This window comes from Hesperophylax consimilis, chromosome 7 (genome assembly GCF_061612785.1).
Source record: "Hesperophylax consimilis isolate HC1 chromosome 7, BYU_Hcon_1.0, whole genome shotgun sequence".
Classification (NCBI taxonomy): domain Eukaryota; kingdom Metazoa; phylum Arthropoda; class Insecta; order Trichoptera; family Limnephilidae; genus Hesperophylax; species Hesperophylax consimilis.
Window position 1 is genome coordinate 41,827,956 of NC_142842.1, and position 21,870 is coordinate 41,849,825.

Consider the following 21,870-nt stretch of genomic DNA (forward strand, 5'->3'; position numbering starts at 1 on the left):
TATGTTTTGCTAAGTTTAACTTATCAACTTTCAATATTATTTTAGCCAAATGCTTTTTAGTTATGTTGGTGTTTTTTTTAATCTCATTTTAATACACGTCTAAAATTAAATATTTCTGATATCTAATAAAAGGTTGGCATTTTTTATGCCAGTAATAATTTATTACCTATACTTTTTCTTTTGCCACGTCACACTCGATGTACCGGATGGGAGAGGCACGGATAAGTTTGTTTGTTTGAAAGATAAATTAAAACTATCATTTTCCATTTGATACTAATCGGGTATTTTACCAGGAGAACATAATAATATAGTCCTCCCAATAAATATATCAAAGAACGATCTAAAGAACCTTCTGTGTGGAGCTAATGTAAAAAAATGAGATGGGAAAGTACCTGGTTCAGATCTGGTCATCACACACGGACAAAATCATTTCAAGAAACGTTTCAATTCAATGATTCCCATCCTCTCATATGCCTGCACACCCGTTATTTTCGGCATTTATTATTATCATTATACAATCACCCACACTGTAAAATTTGCGGGAGTATTGCTGTTGATAGGAAGTTAAATACCAAATCTACCAAACAGTATTGGGAATCCTAGAGAGAGATCTATTAAACAAAAATAATAATCAATAGTATTTTGAAACATTTATTGACCAAAAATATGTACATGTTTAGTAAGTAAATTTCACATTTCAATTAAACAAAAAAAATCCGCTATTCTGCCCATTAGTGAGACATTATCTACAATACTGGAGACGAAGCGAAAATATTTTTAAAAATCAATGCACTTTAGTCACGTATATACAGAGGATACTTTAAAAAAATAAAGAATTAAAAAAGTATTGCATCACCGACCAAAGAAATCCCTTAGAAATTAATCTACTCCACTACAGAAAATACAAAATAATTAATTATCTATCATTATTTATTTCGTAAAAATATTATTTTATCAATAATCACAATTTCTTATGGACGGATTTTTTACATTTGATTTTCATAATAAAATTATTAAAAAATCGATGTTCTTATTAACGTAAGTACAAAAATATGTTGTTATAACCGAATAAGAAAAAAATAATTTTAAATCGGTGAAAGGATTATTAATTTGTACTTGAAATTTGTTTCAATTTTCACAATGCTCTAAACGACTTTTTTTAATAAAATTTATTTTTTTAATTTTATTTATGGCCAAATTAGTATAAAGTGCCATCTGTGATCATCTGTTGTAAGCTGTTGTTATAAGGCTGCACCCACACTGAACTGGCAAAGCGCCATTGGTACACCGCTTAGCAGTTGCAGTCGCAAGTGCATCGCTTGACGCGCTTTTCGCGGTGAAGCGGGTTGGGAGCGCTCACGGAGCGGGCAGACCTCACGGAGCGAGGCTGAACGTCTGGAAATACAAAAAATAATCATATGAAACATTTCAGCAAGTCGGTGAGATTCTGAGCTAGGATAAGCTATAGCTATAACTTTGAAAAAGATCCAAGTGCGAGGAACAACAAGAGCTTCCGCCTATCCAAGTTTGTGTCTATATTGTAAATTAGGTTCATGATTTTAGCACCCGTCAATTTCCCAGAGTGAAACGTACATTTTTTAGTACTTTCATAAAGGAGAAAAATGACTATGGCCAAATTTATTTAGAATCTCCTTAAATTATTGGTAATCCGGTTAAAAATCGGATTGTAGGCCTTAAAGAATGAATTAACAGTTTCCCGATAAGTTTTAGTAAATAACAAATATATTATCTTGAAGCCGGAACACGTGTTTATGAAAAACCAAATATTTATAGGTAAATGCACGCGCATTTGCCTTGAAAATACATTATGACGAAATGAAAAAATATTCGGATTTTCATGAACACGTATTCCGACATCGTGATATTATATTCGTAATTTACTTACTATTGGAAAACTTTTCAATTCATTGGTTAAGTCCGGCAATCTAGTTTTTAACCGAATTACCTATAATTTGAAGACATTCTTAATAAATTGGTAGTACTATTTTTTCTCCGAGCAAACATTGAAGGAAGGGATGGTAAAATATGCCAACATTGTTATATTATTGTGCATGTTGTGTATTCATTCTCGCTGGAATATACTAAGGTAATATTCAATTTACTAAGTAATTAATCACGACTTTTCCTCATGGGTACAGGCAAAAGACGAAACGCCAGACAACTACACAAATTCAAATATTGCACGTCGAAGTTATTAATCGCATTCATACAACTTCACTTATACAATATATTTTTTTATAATCTTTCATACAAAACATCATTTTGAATTTGTGGCCATCTATACTAAATAATTGTTTGGTGTAGCAAATATGTAGTGAGAATGTTAACTACTTTATTTATTTGTGTTTTCAATTTAAAAAAAAATGAACAATATGTCGTAAGTATCGACCAAAAAACACAAGTATGTCGTACCTATATTAGTTAAAGTATCGAGCAAAAAAACACAAATATGTAAGTTAAAATATCGACCAAAAAACGCAGTTTTTCGATGTTTTATTTAATATTCAATTATATTATTTATTAAAAAAGTGGGTTTAGTAATAGAATATTTTGTATTTAATTATATTATTTATTAACATAGTATGTTAAGTGATAGAATATATTTTTTCTAAATAATTTCAAATAACTCATAAAGAGTTGTCAAAGTTGTATCTAAAATCCAAAATCATTTTACATTTTTTATTTAAATTTTCTAAAAGAAAGACATACATTCCCGGATTACGAATAACTTGATAATATTTGTAAATATCCTGCTACAACGATAAAGGACTAAGCCAGTCGAGGAATTAAGCTTACGACGCCTCGGTTGGACCCAAATGCGATATAAACTCAGCCTGAGTCAAAACACAAATAAATAAAATGGTGTGTATCCGTACCAGGTATTTGCTGAGCATGTTGTGGATTTTTTTTTTCAATTATTCAGTTTAGTCAGGTGTTTTGGCCTCAAATTAAAAATTATGTATTGTATGAATAGACCCACGCAGCCATTCCTCATGATCATGTTTTGTTGCACTTCTGTCCACCAACTCTAAATGTCTAAACCGTAAATAAATAGTCTATTTAATTTATGACTCTTACATCGATCTCATATTTTTATCGGGTCAATCTGCATTCTGAAGGAATCGTAAGAGCTCTGTGTTGAATTCTACTGTTACAATTGTGCAAATGAATACTTACAGTGGGGCCTCTCGGGGTCCTGCACCACAGGCCTGGACTCCTGCTCCTTGGCCTCCTGAATCATCATGGACACGGGAATGTTGACGGGAAGGGCTCGAGCCATCGCCTGACGCTCCATCATGGAGTTCCTGGCCTCACGGGATACATCAGCCTGCAAAATTTACATAAAAAACATAATCAGTTTTGACCTACGAGTACGTACATATTATACTTTTAATCTAGATGATGACGATTCTTATCCGTAGGGAACTTGTTAGTTAATTAATGGTATAAAATTTGAAAACATTGAAATATTATAAAGTAAATTAAAACACAATGTATTCTTAATTTTTGTATTTTTTTATTATTAAATCAGAAAGTTTGTGAGGAAACCCGAAGTAACAATAAAAATAATGCAGGTTACACAATATCGCTCTTGTCACATAATAATGCAGGTTACACACTATCTCTCTTGTCACATAATAATGTAGGTTACACACTATCATTCTTGTCACATAATAATGTAGGTTACACACTCTCTTTCTTGTCACATAATAATGTAGGTTACACACTATCTTTCTTGTCACATAATAACGCAGGTTACACACTATCTCTCTTGTCACATAATAATGTAGGTTACCCACTATCTTTCTTGTCACATAATAATGCAGGTTACACACTATCTTTCTTGTCACATAATAATGTAGGTTACACACTATCTTTCTTGTCACATAATAATGTAGGTTACACACTATTTTTCTTGTCACATAATAATGTAGGTTACACACTATCGTTCTTGTCACAACAAAGTTCACAGATGTGAAATATGATGCAAACCTTGATTTTCTTGTAATTGGAATAACATTGACCCCACTGATTTTGAAACATTTCTTTCCGAACGTTTTTTGAATTTTGGCAATGCAGTACCATTAATAATATTAATAACAAATCATAACCGATTGATTGATGGAGCCACTTCAACAGGCAAAGGTCAGCACAACCGTAAGCCGTCAATCTAATAGTAGAACTTCAGTCAAAATCAATCGAGGTTAGTTATATTCGATTTTTTGAATGTCAATGAACTATTCACCGGGTCTGGCGAAAATCAAAATTAATATTGATTTATCGTACCATAAAATACTGCTTTTAGGTAAATAATATCCGTTTTATAACACAGTAAATTATATTTATTTATAATTGATTTATTTACACTGGGTATTTTTATCGCATATCCGTTTGGCATAATCTACAAGGTGTTCCTTTCGTATGATTCGTGGTTCGGCTCGCGGTCCGGATCGCGATTCAGCTCGCAAGTGTATACGTAGCATTAGGCAATAACTTTGTTTTTAAATGAAAATAATAATTATAACACAATTATTTCGCGTTATTGAGGAGTGTAGCGATGCATGGTTTATCAGAGTGTATTTTGCTTTTGTTTATTTCGTAATGTAAAAGTCGTGATGACATACGACGCCATTCACAAAAATGAGGGCATCTTCCGATAGAGTGATTTTTGTGCCATCTTTTACTAACACACCCATGGCGGTTTAAACAGTTCATATAATTTGTTAGTAACATGATAACTTATATAGTGCCATTTTTTGAAAAAATAACTAAGGGTGCAGAGCAATATAAATATGATACAACATAATAGATTTAAAGTAAATATATGTTATAATGAAAATAAGCTATGTGGATGTCTATTTTAAATCGCAAATAAAAATAAACATACATTTACACCAACGAAAAATATAGTACTATCTAAAACTCTGCCGTAATGAAATTTACAAAGCATTTTAAGCTTGAATTTTATATTTCAACGTAACTATTGTCAACAGTAACAGCTGTAAACAGCTATCACGGGAAAATAATACAGCATGAACTTAAAGTACAAAAATATAATTATAAGCAATAATTAGTCGCCTGAAATATCAATACAAATTGAAAATATCTCCCCAGTAAAAATAAATGCCTTCTGACGTCTGGTCAGGTGCTCTGAAACCACTGAGCTATGTCGGCTTATTTTCAACCCGCCAAATGATTCAATATGTACTAGTACCTGAATCAACAATTACTGCTTTTTATATTTTTCCACATGTAAACAAACTAAGGCTTTTTTAGTGCTAAATTTCTCACTAGATGGCGTCGAGACATATCATATCTTCATTTATTGGTGAAATATTTTTGACTTGTCAAATATTATTATTTTTTAATGATAATCTAATGTTTATAAGACAAGGTTTTATGCATAGCATAAAGGATAATAACAAACAAAAAAATATGTATATTACATACATTTGAGATTTCACGGCCAAAATATTAAAAGTCATTTATTGATGGGGTACTATGCCGTGTTGCTGATGATGGACACTGTAATGTTGTCGGAAACATTGTGTAAAGAAGGAGGTTGCGCAGCACGGCAAAATCCCCCAAAAACTTATGAAAAAAATAATGAAACTGTAAAAATTAACTATAAAAAAACCTATGTTCTCAAATGCTAATTTGTAAACAAAAGGTATAAATGTTTCTGGTCACCGTGTTTTATTTTAAAATCTCGATTAAATAAAGTTGGCCTTCAGCATCTTGTTCGAGTTCCTATAAAAAGTACGGAATCTTAACTGCAGGTTGTCAAAACTATATATTTTTAAGGTCAAGACTTAACTTACATATTTAAATACCTATATTGGTTCAATGGCAAATGACTATCGGAAGTAACCTATATTTTATTGGTGTTTACGTTGGTGTTTATTTTTTAATGGATAGAAGCGCCTTGTTGCGTTGAATTTATGACATCGGGTAATAAATTGTAGAAGTATATCTTTCAATATTTGAAATATTAAATAAGGTCAAGTATAATAATTGCAGTAAATCGATAAGATATCAATCATTTTTTTTCATTATTTAGTGAGTTAATTTTAACAAAGCATTGGAAGACTGAACAATAAAGAAGCATTATTTTTTAATGATAAACTTATGTTTATAAGACAAGGTTTTATGCATAGCATAAAGAATAACAAATAATTAGAAGCAATATCAATATCAATACAAATTGAAAATATCTGCCGAGTAAAAATAAATGCCGCCAACGGGAATTGAACCCGTGCCTTCTAAAGTCCGGTCAGGTGCTCTGAAACCACTGAGCTATGTCGGCTTATTTCCTATCCGCTAAATGATTCAATACCTAGTACTAGTACCTCAATCAACAATTACTGCTTATTATATTTTTTCCACCTGTAAACAACCAATTTTATTTTTGTAGGAAAGGCTTTGTTAGTGCTAAATTTCTCACTTCGCGTCGAGACATATAATATCTTAATTTATTGGTGAAATAATTTTCACTTGTCAAGTATTATTATTTTTTAATGATAAACTAATGTTTATAAGACAATGTTTTATGCATAGCTTAAAGGATAACAAACAATTATAAGCAATAATTAGTCGCCAACATAGCTCAATGATTTCAGAGCACCTGACCGGACATCCGAAGGTGCGGGTTCAATTCCCGTTGGCGGCATTTATTCGTGAGATATTTTCAATTTGTATTGATATTTCAGGCAACTAATTATTGCTTTTAATTATTGGATAAAGAAGCATTTTTTAAAAAGACATTAAAAAGTGGTGCATTTATTTATTGTATCTTCAATCAAATACTAATAATAAAGATGGAGATCTTATTTATTTCCTTTCAGAACTTTGTCGCAAAATTTTAATCACCATTTTCTTATTATTGATTTAACGCCTGTTGTTTCACAGAAAATGAACAATTCATAAAATTTCAAAGTTATGTTGTTTCATAGAATTTGAACAATTCAGGAAATTTCAAAGTTAGGTTGTTTCACAGAATTTGAACAATTCATCAAATTTAATCAAAGTTAATTTTCAAGTTCAGTAAAGGATCTATTCAAGTTCTGTTATTATATCATTATTGGCAAGTTGTTTCACATGATTGAAATAGAAAACAGAACTTGAATAGAAATTTTAGAGAACTTCAAAAATATATTTAATGAGTCTTTCAAATTGTGTGAAACAACCCGTCCATATTCAATTTTTATGCAAAGATTAAAATTAGTGAGACTGTAAATATTTAAGGGCAAGTAGTTTCACAGACCTTGAATAATTCTTCAAATTCCAAAGTTAAGTAACAAGTTCTGTGAACGTTCCGTTCAAGTACCTATCTAATTTTAAATAACTCGCACTTAATTATTTATAAACATTTATGCCACAATTTTGAATCTTTACACAGCGTTCACAAAGTATGCAAAAATATACAATTTCGTTTATTTTATAATGCTCGTCATTTTTAAGGGTTTCATTCTTCCTTGGAGTAATGTTTCACAAAATTGGAGCAATTTTATCACTGTCTTCTCAAAAATGTTGAGGCCAGCTTCTGTCAACTTTGGCCACGTTCTCAAAAACGAGAAGATGGATGACACCTTTGGTTCATATTTGTATAAAAATAAAACCGTTCTCTAATGATCAATCTAAGAGGTATGATTTTGGCCCTGAAACCTTATAAGCTGAAAGCCTTTGACAAATGATAAACGGTCTCAAACCTGCTAAGATAAGGTAACCTTTGTTACCTTCAGAGCTCAATTCGTGTACTTTTACATTACTGGCTTCATCTTCTATATATTATATAAACCGAATCCATTTCCGACTGCGTATTACGACTGTACGCGGACTATAGGTTATATCTTCGACCGTGAAAAAGCTGGTTTTTTATTGTTTCGTGTTAAACTAATAAACCCAACCGGAATTGTAAGGGATTAAAGCAGCCACAGAGTATAGTAAATATTGAACACTGAGTCGTTTTATTTACATCTTCAAGGTCTCGAAAGCTACCAAACATTATACATTGTTTGTGGTTATTTTCGTTTTTGTTCTGTTTCATTGGTGATTCGGTGTTTCTGGATTGGTAGATAAGAACTGGTAGTCAACCTCGCTACACACAGCCTCGCAGTGTCCATCAAATCTGCATGTCTACCCTGATGATGGCAACTGCAAACTTTGTGATATGTAGGCTCAAGAAGAATGACGATGCATAACACAGCTCAACTCAAAAATAAACAAAATTTTAGTTGATATCGCTGATACGTAACTAGTTTTGACTATGCGGCTTCATTTAAGATTTATTTCATCGCGATCTACAAGTTATATTATCATCTCTCTGTATCTATACAATAAATAAATGAGAGTTTGTGTAACGGCGTAGCTTTGTTTTTAAATATAAATCTACAATTTTATTCCAAAATTGATGAAATTTTGCATACATGATCTTCAAAACAGGATAAATATTCCTGTCTACATAAAATTTCGAATAACCATCCCATCATATTTATCCACCCCTTAAAGCAGTATGTAGATACTAATTGATCAATTTATGGACACGTTAAAAATAAGAGTAAAATTACGAGTATTATCCACATTTGATTTTGATAAACTCTGCGTAAAGCCCAGCAAACTTCAGGTTTTCAAAAGAAAAAATTAAATCAATTGATCAAATTGTTCATTTTGTCTCTAACTAGATTTTGTAACCTTTTTTAATATAATTGAAAATATTCAGGTAACAAAAAATACGGCATATTCACATTCTTTTTTGTTTGTTTTTTTTAGACGCATATTAATGACTGTATACATGTACGGTCATATTTGATATGTATACATTGATTTATTTTACCCTTTTTAGTATTATTATTTAAATTCTATATTAATTACAGCGTTGGTATTTTGCCATTACTTATTAGTTTTTTTTTTCTACAACAAACATTATTTTTCTTCTTTTTTTAAACATCAGTATATTATATATATTTATTTTTTATATACCTTACGAGTAAATTATTCTCCTGTTTTCAATCTTACTGGTTTGCATTTGCATTGTATACGAATGTACAATGTACATACTTTTTTCATATTTGAAATTTAGCTTTATTTACAATATCAGATGTTATGATTTGATGTTAATTTCATTTTAATTTTTTTTGTATATAGTTATGCTATTATCCATGTATTACGTTACACTTACATACATAAATCGTCAATATTCTCTGTAAAAGCCCGATAGGGCGTTAATGAATAATAAATAAATAAATTACGCGGATATTTGTTTGTTAATAGTTTAAACATAGTTTGTTCACCCTTAGAAAAGAGACGATAATTTATGCCGCAGAGCTTCCCGACGAAGAGTTTTTGCAGTTCTATAAAACATATTGGTTTATCGTGTATTATCATCGTTATTCGCAACTTTAATTATTGAACTTCTAGACAATTATTTGCCAGATCCGATTTCGCTTTGTGAACGAACACCGCGAAGACAATTTAACAGATTGTGGTCTCGATTAAACCTGTAATTTAACCATCCTCTGTTAATAATTTCATTCAGTCGGACAAAATAATGAATAATTACATCTACCAGTTTGCCTGAATTTCGTAACAGATTCGAGTGATAAAAAAGAATCGATTCTCATACAAACTCGGCCTATATTCGCGGTCAATTCTCGGAAACGCCAACCACTTGACTCGAAGCTTACATAACTGTGGAGACTATTTTACTATATTATCGATGAGATTATTTTATTATATTTTACATATCTGATTACAAAAATGATACGTTTATATTTTGGAGTCTCTTTCCCTTCTAATGAAAATGTATTTCGTAATTCCAGTAAACACGTACTCCACCCCTCCTCCCACTCTGAACTTGATATATATTTTAATTTTTAACATTAAAATACGGTTATTTCTCTAAAACTTGACATTTTCCCCGAAACACGTGGTTTGTATATAAATATCACAGTAATATTTAACGTATTATTGCCACAATTCCAACACGGATTCACAATTGAATACTTCATTCGCCGTATTTAGAATTTAAGTAATTATTATAAGTATGTTATTGACATGTATCAATCACATTAAATATTGTGAGATACAAGTGTGAAATGGTTTCATGATAACTCCTCAAAATGACAATTCAATACACCTATAAAGTAATATAAAGTTATTAAAAGTGATGAAACCAGCGATGTTACATATGTACCTACACTATTTAACCTAGTTTTTGTTTCATCACTTTTCATAACTTTATAACACTTTTTATAGGTGTGTTGAATTGAAATTTTGATGAGTTATCAGGTCACCCAATAATTATAAGTGATTAATTAATTACTTGATCGATTAAAATTATATTTTTTCTAACATAATTTGAAAGTACGAATGTATGTTTCATTATTACGCATTATTTCAGCACTGGAAAGAGATACATAGATATAAATTAATATACTATGGTTTTATCAATATTAACAATAATACGTAACCTTCAACCTGATCTCCGAGGTCATTGGAGGCCAGTAAATGTAAAAAATTCATTAAAAAAAACGTTCTGGGAATAAAAACAGAATTACATTCGACTTCAGTCACAGTCACCTCCGCTCTGCTATGTAATTACTTTTTTAACGTATTTTATAAAATGATTTCCACCTTAAAACTACACCCAGTTTTTCTAGAATTCATAACTCCAAACCATTCGTAAACTTCAGCCAGTAATTCGACTATTTTCTTAACACCTAAATCAATTCCAATTTTGAAATTGTCAGACTAGTTTATACGCATAAGTTTCTCATATTGTTTTGGTCAACACAACACAACGCTAGGGCACATGAATAGTTCTTCCATCACATAATGTGGCGGCGCGCATAATGAGGGACGAGAGTGAAATTATTCTGTCGGCCTCGAACCACGAACCGTCTGTCGGACCTCGGAGCTGGGAGCGGTTTCCCTAGGAGGTCCAGCGGACCGCACCGCAGCCTCTCAGACACCACACACAACACACCACACACCGCAAGACATACCCACAAAGGGCAGAATTAAACGCAGACGAGATTCAAGGTGCAAACAATTGAGATTATTTTTACGCAAGTTGATAATGTTATCACAAGTGTTCTGGATTTCATTTCAACGTTGCTCATGACGCTTGCAATGTAGCGAACTTCATCACAAGTGATAATCATTTACATAACAATAACATTCATAAATATCGTAACAGAGTAATGCGTGTGATCAAAAATTAATGTACAAGGACAAAATGTATCGAGAACATCTCCAATCCTTATCCAAATTCCTCTTCCTCTTGCCTTTACCTTCTTATTAATAAAACTCTATCTCTAACCCTCGTTAGCATAGAAAACTTATTAGGCTTAACCTTTTTAACGTCGTGTATGCTTTATCTTTGTATTATTAGCTGTTGGTATCGTAAACATGTGGCGGTTCCTAATTGCATCCGATTTCCCTGAAAAAGTTGATACTATCCACGAAACATGTTGATTATATATCAATATAGACGTAATATTTACCGCATTATTGCGACCACTCCAACACGGAATCACAATTGTATACTCCGTTCGCTGTGTACAGAATGTTAGTAATGATTAAAAGGATGTTATTGACATGTACAACGCATCAATTACTAAATATAAACAGGTCGTATCAAAATTTATGTAGGCAAGCAGAACAACAAATCTAATTGAAAAACTGCCCAGCTCTGCTTCGACTTATTTTAATTAATTTGTTGTACTATTTCTGATCTACTATTTTTCCATCTTGCATTGCGAATTTTTAATGTTGTTGTGCTCATTTATATATGTTGACATAAAGTCCAATATATGTATGCACATGTATATACATTCCCTTTAACTTTTGAAGTCACTTCAAGGGCACAATAAAAAGCTTACATTTATAGATGTTATAAGCATGGAAAGAGTAGATATAAAAGGAGTCTCTAATCTTCTTATGAAGAACTCAAAATGTTAAAACTTTTATAAAATATTCAATCAAATTCGTGCAGCCCATCTAAGCCGCTTTCAGAAGACACTAAAAAATTACGACAACCTTTACTAGCCAATGTCAGCCAATAAAAATCATTGTTTACCCAACAAAATCATTGGCTATGAAAGATAGAAGACTCGCAGGTCGCGTTTTTATGTTTGTTTGAATTCGAATTTATTGACAACATTATGTTCATAGTTTGATAAACATTAATTTGATTTAGCGGGTCTAAAAAAAAATTACCGCGAAAATGAATCTTAAGTTGGTACGGCCCCGATTATGAAGCACTATCTAAAAGGAACACTATCATTGTCAGTTACACTCGATAAATTAATAAACTTAAATGTTATTTATTATAATCCATAAATCATTCTATTCAAACCAAAGATCTAATGACAAACTTTATTATTTTCTAAGTTGTTAGCTGAAGTACTAGCTTCTAACCCATTAGCTGTAGTCATAGTGTTATGTATAGTATTGACTCGGATTTATCTTCTTTGGTTATTTATTTTATTTTTTTTTTAACCTCCGATTTTATTGTCCGGGTTAAATCTTCCCCATAGGAAAAACTAAACCGGTAATTATTACTAATATGGCGTTACACTAATTTTCACTGGGTCACTAGATATCAGGTAACAATATATTTATTGTTTTTTAATGATTTTATAATGTTAATTCACGTTTATTAACGTATTTGGTTACAATAAATTGGCAGTAGGTTATATCCTTCTCGTTTAACACTTTAACCCAGTATAATTATTTAATCAATTTTTAATAATACTGAAAAAGAATCCAGTTTAAAACAAAACGTTTAATAATTCAAAATTGCAATCTGTTAACGAAGTTGATAACATTGTGTTAAAATTAATTATTTTTATTAAATTTAGTGATGGCGTGGTGGGGTTTAAAAAACCACCTGTTTTGGTTTAAGTTTGGTTAGTACTAATATAAACTTTAAAAAAAAACTAATTTTTCCCATTTTTAACCTTGCTATATGTCCTCCCCACAACACTCCCAAATCGGGTGTGCCGTAGTCCAACTGACGCCCGACTGTAAGACTGTATACTACAGTGTAAAAAATGCAGTATCTCCATAGTTTTTTAAAGATAACCTTGTGTTGGAAGATCTCTGTTAAGTTTTTCAAATCATCCAGCAATAACACATGTTGACTTTTGTTGGCATATAGTAATGGGAAAAAAGATGCACATAAATTATAATTGCACATTTCAAGGTTTTTAATTCAACGACCTACGAGTAAAATTCATAACGATGATCATTCATGCACATATGTTGATAAATGATAATGTACAGTGTACATAAAAAGATTTCTGTATTTGAATACAGATATTGATTGTAAACGCAAATGACTGCGGAAGATGGAAGATGAAATATTGTTATAATTGATTCCTCATCATCAAATTAGTGCTGTCCCCCAGCGAGGGTTCAATCCAAGGGTTCCGGAAACCTACTACTATAATACCTTAATTATTATCATAATTATTGAGGTAGGTTATTATAGCCTTCTTGTATGAATTTTCACACACATACACATCTTAAATTTCTGCGAAAGTATTGCCAAATACATGCAATCTAGGTATAAACGAGTATCTAAATGACTCAGTCCTGATATTGTTGTTGCAATTAAAAATAATTTTCGATCGTGAAGTTCTAGTTTGTATGTTGAAAGTGATTTGGCTCAGTAAATCAGGGCTGTCTATAATTTAAATACCTATTGAAAGATTTTTGAGAAAAGGAAAATTATAATTATATAATAGCGTTTTCTTGGGACACAGCGGAGGACAAAGGAGTGGATAATTTCAAAAGTTTGTAGTCAATAATGTACATAAGTATTTATTAGAATTAAATGTCGAGTAAGGAGGGAATGATACATATACATTATATTACTTAAGTAATTTTTATTTTTTTCCATAGCCAGTACGTATAATATAGCTTTAGCTGAACTTAGTTATTGGAAATTTTTTTATAGAATCTCATTGTTACAGAAATTGGATGACACCACTGAATTAAGTATCTACGGCAGAATTCAATCATCTCTACTTAAAGACAAACAAAAAGACAAAGAAAAAACAGACAATGATAATGGACGCGAATGTTTAAACAAAATAAACCAAATGTCCTCGTTCAAACAAAAGGTCAACCACCGATCACACATTTTCAATTTGAGAAATCTTCACACGGTAACATCCAACACCTACTATTATTTATCTACACTCAACAAAAAAAACACTATCAGGATTTTATCTCCAGTTTTTTGCCACTTTAGACCAGAAGATATCATGATACATAGTAATTAATTAAGATATTTTCGTGCTATCGCGTGTGTATTTAAATTGGTCTGAAAAAAAATCAATTCCCGATTGAACACCAGTCTGATAAAATAGGTGTGACAAGATATGATAGCGAGAAGTTTGGGTATAGAAACTGGAGATGGGATTTTGCCTTTGAAGATTTCACACTCTTAAATAAACTGTTAAAATATAGGATTGTACAACTTTAAAATTATGCTATGAAAAGGAACATCTTAAGACATATCTTTGGAGCCATACTACAAAATAGTGTCTAGCACAACTATCAGTCATGGGTATCAATTGTTTTAAGAATCGTCAATAACCAGATTTTTACAACAGGGACGACTCTTTGTGAGAGAACACATAGTAAGGACGATAGATAACTGACCAACATAGACACTTCTCTAGAATAAGCCCATGGTTGAGTGAATAGAGTTAAGTGGTCTAAATTTAGGTGGCTGTAATATAAGAGTGAACACCGCATCTTTAGGCAAAATAATTGGAGAGAAACAGAAGAGATCAATAGAAGTGGAGATTTTTCATAAAGTCGGCCAGAAACAATGAAGAGTTGTAGGTCCGATAAAGAAGAAAGTTCATGACTTCTAAAATAAAAGCCAACTAAAAACATATCGCAGTAAATACCTAAGATTTAAGACTCATGAACAATCTATGAAATCACCTGTTAGTATTACTACGAGGCAGTAGGCATATTGTTAACACTAAAAAAGAGACAAAAAACTATGAGTTGATTAAAAGGCGGTACGTGCGTTTTACGCACATTCGAAAACCACAAAATAGTGCTAAATCAATTTAAATAATCTAAATAACTGTGGATTTATTATGTAACCAATACCGCAATCTCTAATCGAGTACCCAACCGCAATCCAATCAATGCAGATAGGTTCATACCCACCAATGATCCGTTAGTGTGTTCGAAATTTGTTATTCCTCAAATGTACCAGAAATTTGGCATTAAGTGGGGTGAGTCCAGCTTCGTTACTCTAAGACAGCATAGGCAAGGTTATTGAATTGGTAGGGGTCTTCAAAAAAGTTTAAAACTTTCTTAAGCTGCAAAGATCGACAAATCTTGTCTTACCAGAAAAAATGTATTGTTGAGGTACGTTCTACACTCTACAGCACAAGAGTCTTAATTAACACTGGTACCATGTAATCTATATTCGTTAAAGAATGTTGTATGGGGGTGGTGAAATAATATGAGGAAATGATTTGTCTAGTGTGTGGGTACTTAGTTAATCAGATCTTAAGCAGTTTAAATTCGCATCGTTTATATTCTGAATGGAGATCTCTACCGTGCTATAGGTATGCTCCACTTAGAGCCAAAAAGCCTGCCGTTTGGTCGTGGGGATCATCAGAGTATATGTAAATGGGAAGCTTGCAATTTAAGGTGATCAGAAGTTATAATTAGAGATGACAAAAATGTCTTTTAGGACGGGTAAGAAGAAGATTCTGACCTGTTGAGCTGCCTGGTGTTCCCTTTGCTCTTTCTCCTGATCCTCTTCTGCAGCTCTCACGGCTTGCTGCACGGCTTGCAGATCGGCGACGCTCATCATGGGGTGAGGCATTTGTTCCGTTTGCTAAAAATAATTCAGTTATTAAGTATATTTTTGGAATACCTTAATGAGTAAAACCTAAAAATTATAATATTTAATTATTGAAGACAACATTGGCAATTCATAAACGAAAAACTTATTAACCTAAACTCCCCGGGGCAGTCCGCTAAGGAGAGGCTCCTTGGTTTAAGCCCTAGATGCGACCGTATCTTTCTATGTTTCAAATTTTTATTTAAAAATCGCTAATACTGTCTTCGTTAATTCAGTTTTTAAGTACCTACAATAATGCACACAGATTTCGTTACCATAGAATGAGGAATTACCATACACGAGAAATGCTATGGGGCGTGTTTCGTGATCTGAAAGTCTGACCATTATTCGCTTAAATATCATACGCAGAACTGCTTTTTATCATTATTATGAAAAACAAATGGGATGGGGACATACGATGTCACCATCAGGAAACAAGAGTGCGTACTAAATGGCTAGAACCAAAAATAACTAAGTCAGTAGTTTACATTCAAATCTATAATATGCAAGGCAATTCTAGTTTTCTTCATTGTTTATGTGGGAGATTACTCCATCATCAGTGGTTAACATTCAAAACTTGATCCCACAACGCATAAAAAAGTGATAAGATAGCTCAAAGTTAAGAGATACCAGCATTAAATATCAAAAATAACCTGCAATTTTCTGGTAGAGGCGCGCCACCTTACAATAAATTATTATTTTTTCGTTTGCTGCTGATTATGATAATCGACGTTTTATGAGGAAAGTCTCGGGGGTTAAGATAAAATCTATATATTTACGACTGCTTAATCCATTGTTCATATTCGTTTTCAATCTGCCCGATTCCCAAACGGTTGTTTATCCGCTTAAGGTTATAAAGTTATACTTAAGCTAACAAAAATGCATTGAGAAGAAAATAATGCTTTTAAAAAGTTTCAAACATATTGGCATACCTACGTCATTGGCAAGAATAAAACCAGTTCAGCGGTTACCTTTCGTGAACTGCAAACTTAGAGCGAACTGAATTAGCAATATTTGAATTAAAAACACTTTTGCGTTTTGATTTGGATATCCGTGTGTCACGGAGAAAATAGATAACTATTTGGAAATGGAACCATTACAAGAATCTGCAGATTTCATCATGCTTAAAAGAATTCCAGATGACTGACGCTGAAAAGCATGAACAAATAAATACCATAACAGAAGCGACCTAGAAGCAGATAGAAAAGGAGGTGGATTGACTCTTTGTAAGAAGTTTGGAGAGTGATGTGAAAAACTGGAGCTAGTTTTAAGCAATTGTATCCATTTCAAAGTATCAGAACTAAAAACTCTTTAAAAGTTTCTCGCATACGGGATAGGCGTTTGTTTTAACTATCTTATGGAAATTTCCGGGCATGAAAAATAACGCCTTTAGGCTTTGATTGAATTAATTTATTTACATTGTGTCAATGAATACACATTTAGTGAGACCAAGTACCTAATCAGTTTTTTAAGTGCACAAGTCAAACGATGGAGAAAGAAATCCCTCGTGAAATTTGCATTCTAACTGTCAAAACTAGTTTGGTTTAAAAAAAAACCATCTCAGGGTCAAACAAGTCTAAAAATAAAATTACGGGCAATTTGTGGTAAAGCGAATGCAGCTATACTTGATGAATGTAGGTACAATTTAATGAAATTGGCGGTCACGTCAGATAAAGGTAAAGAGTGAAAGAAAATGTAAATGATAGTTTTAGTGTCTGTTACCTCGGTCTGTTCTTCTTGGGAAACGTGGGTGTCTTGGGGGACCTGGTCAGAGTCAACCTGCGGCAGTTGAATCCTCTGAACGTGGATCCTTACTTCCCTGGGTACCAGCGCCATCTGCATGGGAATTCTCGACATCTGTACTTCTTGTTCTTGGGGATTTTGCTCCCTCATCTGGAAGGGCATATGCCTGTTCTGTTCTTGTGGCATCTGTTCCCTAACCTGGAATTGCACGGGGATTTGTTGTTCCCTTTCTTGCGCTGGTTCTTGAGATTGGGTGATTTCTCTGATACGTTGAAGGATTTCGAAAGGAATCTGTTGTTCTTGTGGGGCTTGTTCCCTCATCTGGAACATTCCTGGTGGCCTTGGGAGTTCTTGCCTAACCTGAAAGTGCACTCTCTGTTGCTGTGGCTCTTGCTCTCTCATCTGGAATGGGTTCTGTTGTGGTGGCATCTGTTCCCTAATCTGGAATGGCATGTGCAGGGACTGGGGCTGTGGCATCTGCTGTTCCCTGATCTGGAAGTGGATCTGCTGGGGAGGTTGGGGACCGAACTGGGGAAGGTGACGGGCGACGAACTGGGGAGGGAAGGCGCGCTGGGGCATGTCTTGTTGTTGATTCTGGTAATCTTGGGGAGCTTGTGGTGCTGGAGCCTGCAACAAAGATAATGTTTTATCGAAAAAGTTTTTCCAACATTTACCATTCGTTTGATCATGTCTCATTTTCCATGGGCAACTGTTTATACCTTCACATTTTAGAAGTATAAGAGCCCTTTATAAAAGTGCGTAACTAATCATTATTGTATCCCCGTATTAACAGTAACAACAATCGAAAAGTACAAAGTATTTATAATATTTCTGGGATGCTGTTGTTTTTATTAACAATGCCTATTTATGGAAAAATCTTATGATGATAACCAACACTAAGCCAGTTACTAGAGTTATTAACTGAAGATGAAAAAGCCTAGGACAAACAATATAATATGTCGCTGATTATTATAAATCTTTATCTACGCAACATTTAAAATTCCGTACGATTAACTTGCGCTGACATTTCCCTGTGAAAAATCCTGGCTTGAGAAAATACCTGCAGTTAATTATAATTATTATATCTTCACGTAAAAAGTAATGAGAATTATTAACTCGTAAGTCCATTGTGTGCGCGAACATGGTATGTCCTTTGTCTTGCTAAACCTCATGTTTTCTTCCACTACAAGTACGTGTTCATTACATAATAGCAAGCAATGGTTGGTTTTGAGCGATTTCTCGTTCGGCGCTGCCATTTTTGCAATTTCATGCATCATTTACGAACCCAAATTTGAATTATTGTGCGTGCGTTTTTATGATCGATGGAGGTTTATGTTGCGAAAGTTATAGTGTGTTTGAAAGATTTTGAATTTTCTAAAGTGAAGAAAAACTCGATCAATATAATCTAAACTAGTAGTTCTGCGAACAGATTTTTAAGTATGTACTTAAAGACCGACTTTTTTTTCTACGATAATATTGAAAAGCTCTGTCAAAATTAGCCACCTTGTCAAAGCTAGCCACATAGTAAAAGTAAGGCTAGCTTGAAACGCACATCTTGTCGATGTTAGCCACCTAGTCAAAGTAAGGCTCGCATTAATAATAAGTTGAAACAGGACTTCACTAAGATCAGTCAATAAACGAACTTGTTTTAAATAGGCAGATTCTCTCAAAGAACTAAAATGATTCTTTATTTTTTAGTATACTTCAAGGTGCTGAAACTGTTTCATTATTAGTTAAAAAATGCCAATAATGGACGAGTCAACTTAGTATGTGACCTAAATGAATCATTCACCACAAAAACAACATCGGACGCGGAATACAAGACCAAGACATCAGAAGACATGTTTTTTGAAATAAAATTAGCATGTCTGCACAACATTAGATCTAAAAAGCTATTGTGTTCCTCGTTTGAGGCTTCCCGCCCGAGATAGTCATCGCATCCGATAGATAGGTACCTGCTACAGCACAATATAAATATTTTAACTATGAAGTCGATATATCTGATGGTATCGGCTGCAAAAACTCTCAAACAGTAAGCAAACGCAACAATTTTCAGCACGCTTCAAATTTTACGTGTAGGGCTGTGGTCCGTCAATATTTCAAATAATAAAACAAAAGACGATAACATTTTGATCGTTAATTATATTTTTAATTACGTTATTATAAAATAGGTTATTGAAACTGAGCACAGCCGAGGAGGTTACCAGAAGTTTTCCTACAGTTGAAAAACTAACTCATAACATTGTATCTATTTGAAAATGGTAAGTGTTTACAAAAATAGGTAACGTACAGCTTCGGAGAATTGGACGGACCTACAGTCGAATTTGCACTAATAAATACCCTCAAATAAAGTGGGAATCTAAACGACGGAAGTGAAAAAAGCGTGTACAGAAATATTCGGCTCGCGGCCCGGCGTATTGGACGGACCTACGGTCGAATATGCCCTGGCGGTAGAAAATTGATCTTTCCGCGTGGTTTATTTTAATTAATTCTGATAAAGTATTACTAAAATCTTATATGTTTTAATAGAATCATTCGGGAAGTTGCTAATTCATCATCTACAAACTTACCACTAACACTAGAGTTGAAAAACGTTTTATAAATTATTCGAACCGTTTTACGAAGAATGTTTTTATGATAAGGTACTGTTTTTATTAATCTCAACATAACTTACATCCGTGGGTATCGGTCTAAGAAAAAAAGATATTATAATCACGAATTCGTGAGAATTAGTAAAAATGTGAACCTCGAGCACACCCCCGTTATTAGAGTCTTGTGTCGCCTCAAGTAGATTAGGTATGCATTACATAGTGTCCCATATTGCGGAAAAACTATAAACCGCAGAAGGTTATACAAAAAATAAAAATTCAATAAAGATGTCATAAAAACTTTTTTATTGTGATGGGTCACTCTCGTGAATACTTTGTCAGGTGATGGTCCATAATAGCCCACTGAGACAATAGTCCTGACCACAAAACAAATCATCAAACATCGTCCTTTGAATGTATCATGTACCTACATAAAATGTCATTCGGCCTTCTCAGCAGGATTGTATTGTATACGGTGAACAGGGTACATCGTACATTAGTGTACATCGGGTCGCTTCCCGATTGGGCCGGAGCGGCGCGCAGAATTTTTATATAAACATAAAAACACTTTGGTCGTGGTGTTTATTGTGTCCTCGGCTACGTACCTCCGTCTTGACAAATAATAAAATTGAAAACTTCTGGGGAGTCCGTTCTTTTGTGTCTTTTCAGCCAACCAACATGCGAAAGCACGCTTGAAAAGGTTAACTGAGCGTGAGTTTACCTTCGAATTTCTGTGATCCTGATACCTTTGCTTAAGTAAACACTTATACTACTATGAAATAGCTGTCACAGTAAAAAAGGTGTGGAGAGTCTTTCTTTTTAAGGAGAGGAAGGAGTGAACATGTGTTTTGAAGAGACTGGTGTTGTAGGAGGGAAAAAAGACAAAGGCCGACAAATCTTTCCAGAACCGAGCTGTTGAACTCAAGAACCAATCGTAGAAACGACCCGTTCTCATCTGACATGTAGGGCGCCCTTTTGGTGTGTTTTCCGACTACGCACCGGTGCCAAAGGAATCAATGACTCTAGTTCCTCGGAGCATATTCTATTGTTATACCGGTAGAACAAGGACTGGATACCTACCTGACCACAGAAACTATCAAATGAAACGACCGTTTCTGCACAAAGTCAAGGATTTTTCAAGTATTTTGGGGCTCCAGACCAGAGATGGCTGCCGCATCATTAAACATGTCAAATTACTTAAAAATAAAACGAAATCGAGAATAAATATTTTATATAATATAAGGCATTAGACATACTAAACATAATATGATGCGCTCTGAAAATAAATCGTAGGTAAGTATATATTTGTATACAGATAAATACAAAATTTAATTTACGGACATTCGTTCATGGTTCTTCATCATAATGAGAAGTTTTAATCAGTTTATTAATAAAATGCCAAAGATTCGTCGTGCGCCTAAACTAATCCATTAATATTAGTAACAGTTTATTACATTTTTAATAAAACGATTGTTGTATTTTATACGTTCTATGAATATGTTCAGCCACTGAGATGGGTAACCTCTAAATTAATTATCATAATTCAATAATGAAAGAAGGTTAAATGATATAGGCAATCTAGACTGGCAAAAAATATGACAGTGGATAAAAATCGGTTTGATGAATAGCGGG

General features: G+C 33.2%; 1 protein-coding gene across 1 annotated transcript in view; it reads right to left on the bottom strand.

Annotated features, from left to right (window-relative positions):
• Window positions 1–635: 635 nt before the first annotated feature.
• Window positions 636–21,870, bottom strand: part of LOC149422800 (uncharacterized) — a 145,921-nt gene continuing 124,686 nt past the window's right edge. Inside the window, exons 7-10 of the mRNA XM_089633513.1 lie at window positions 17,630–18,277; window positions 15,779–15,901; window positions 3,199–3,349; window positions 636–1,395 (exon numbers count right to left, since the gene is read on the bottom strand). Coding sequence (XP_089489639.1) covers window positions 1,292–1,395; window positions 3,199–3,349; window positions 15,779–15,901; window positions 17,630–18,277 — 1,026 coding nt within the window. The 3' untranslated portion in view covers window positions 636–1,291. The remainder of the gene's footprint in view (window positions 1,396–3,198; window positions 3,350–15,778; window positions 15,902–17,629; window positions 18,278–21,870) is intronic.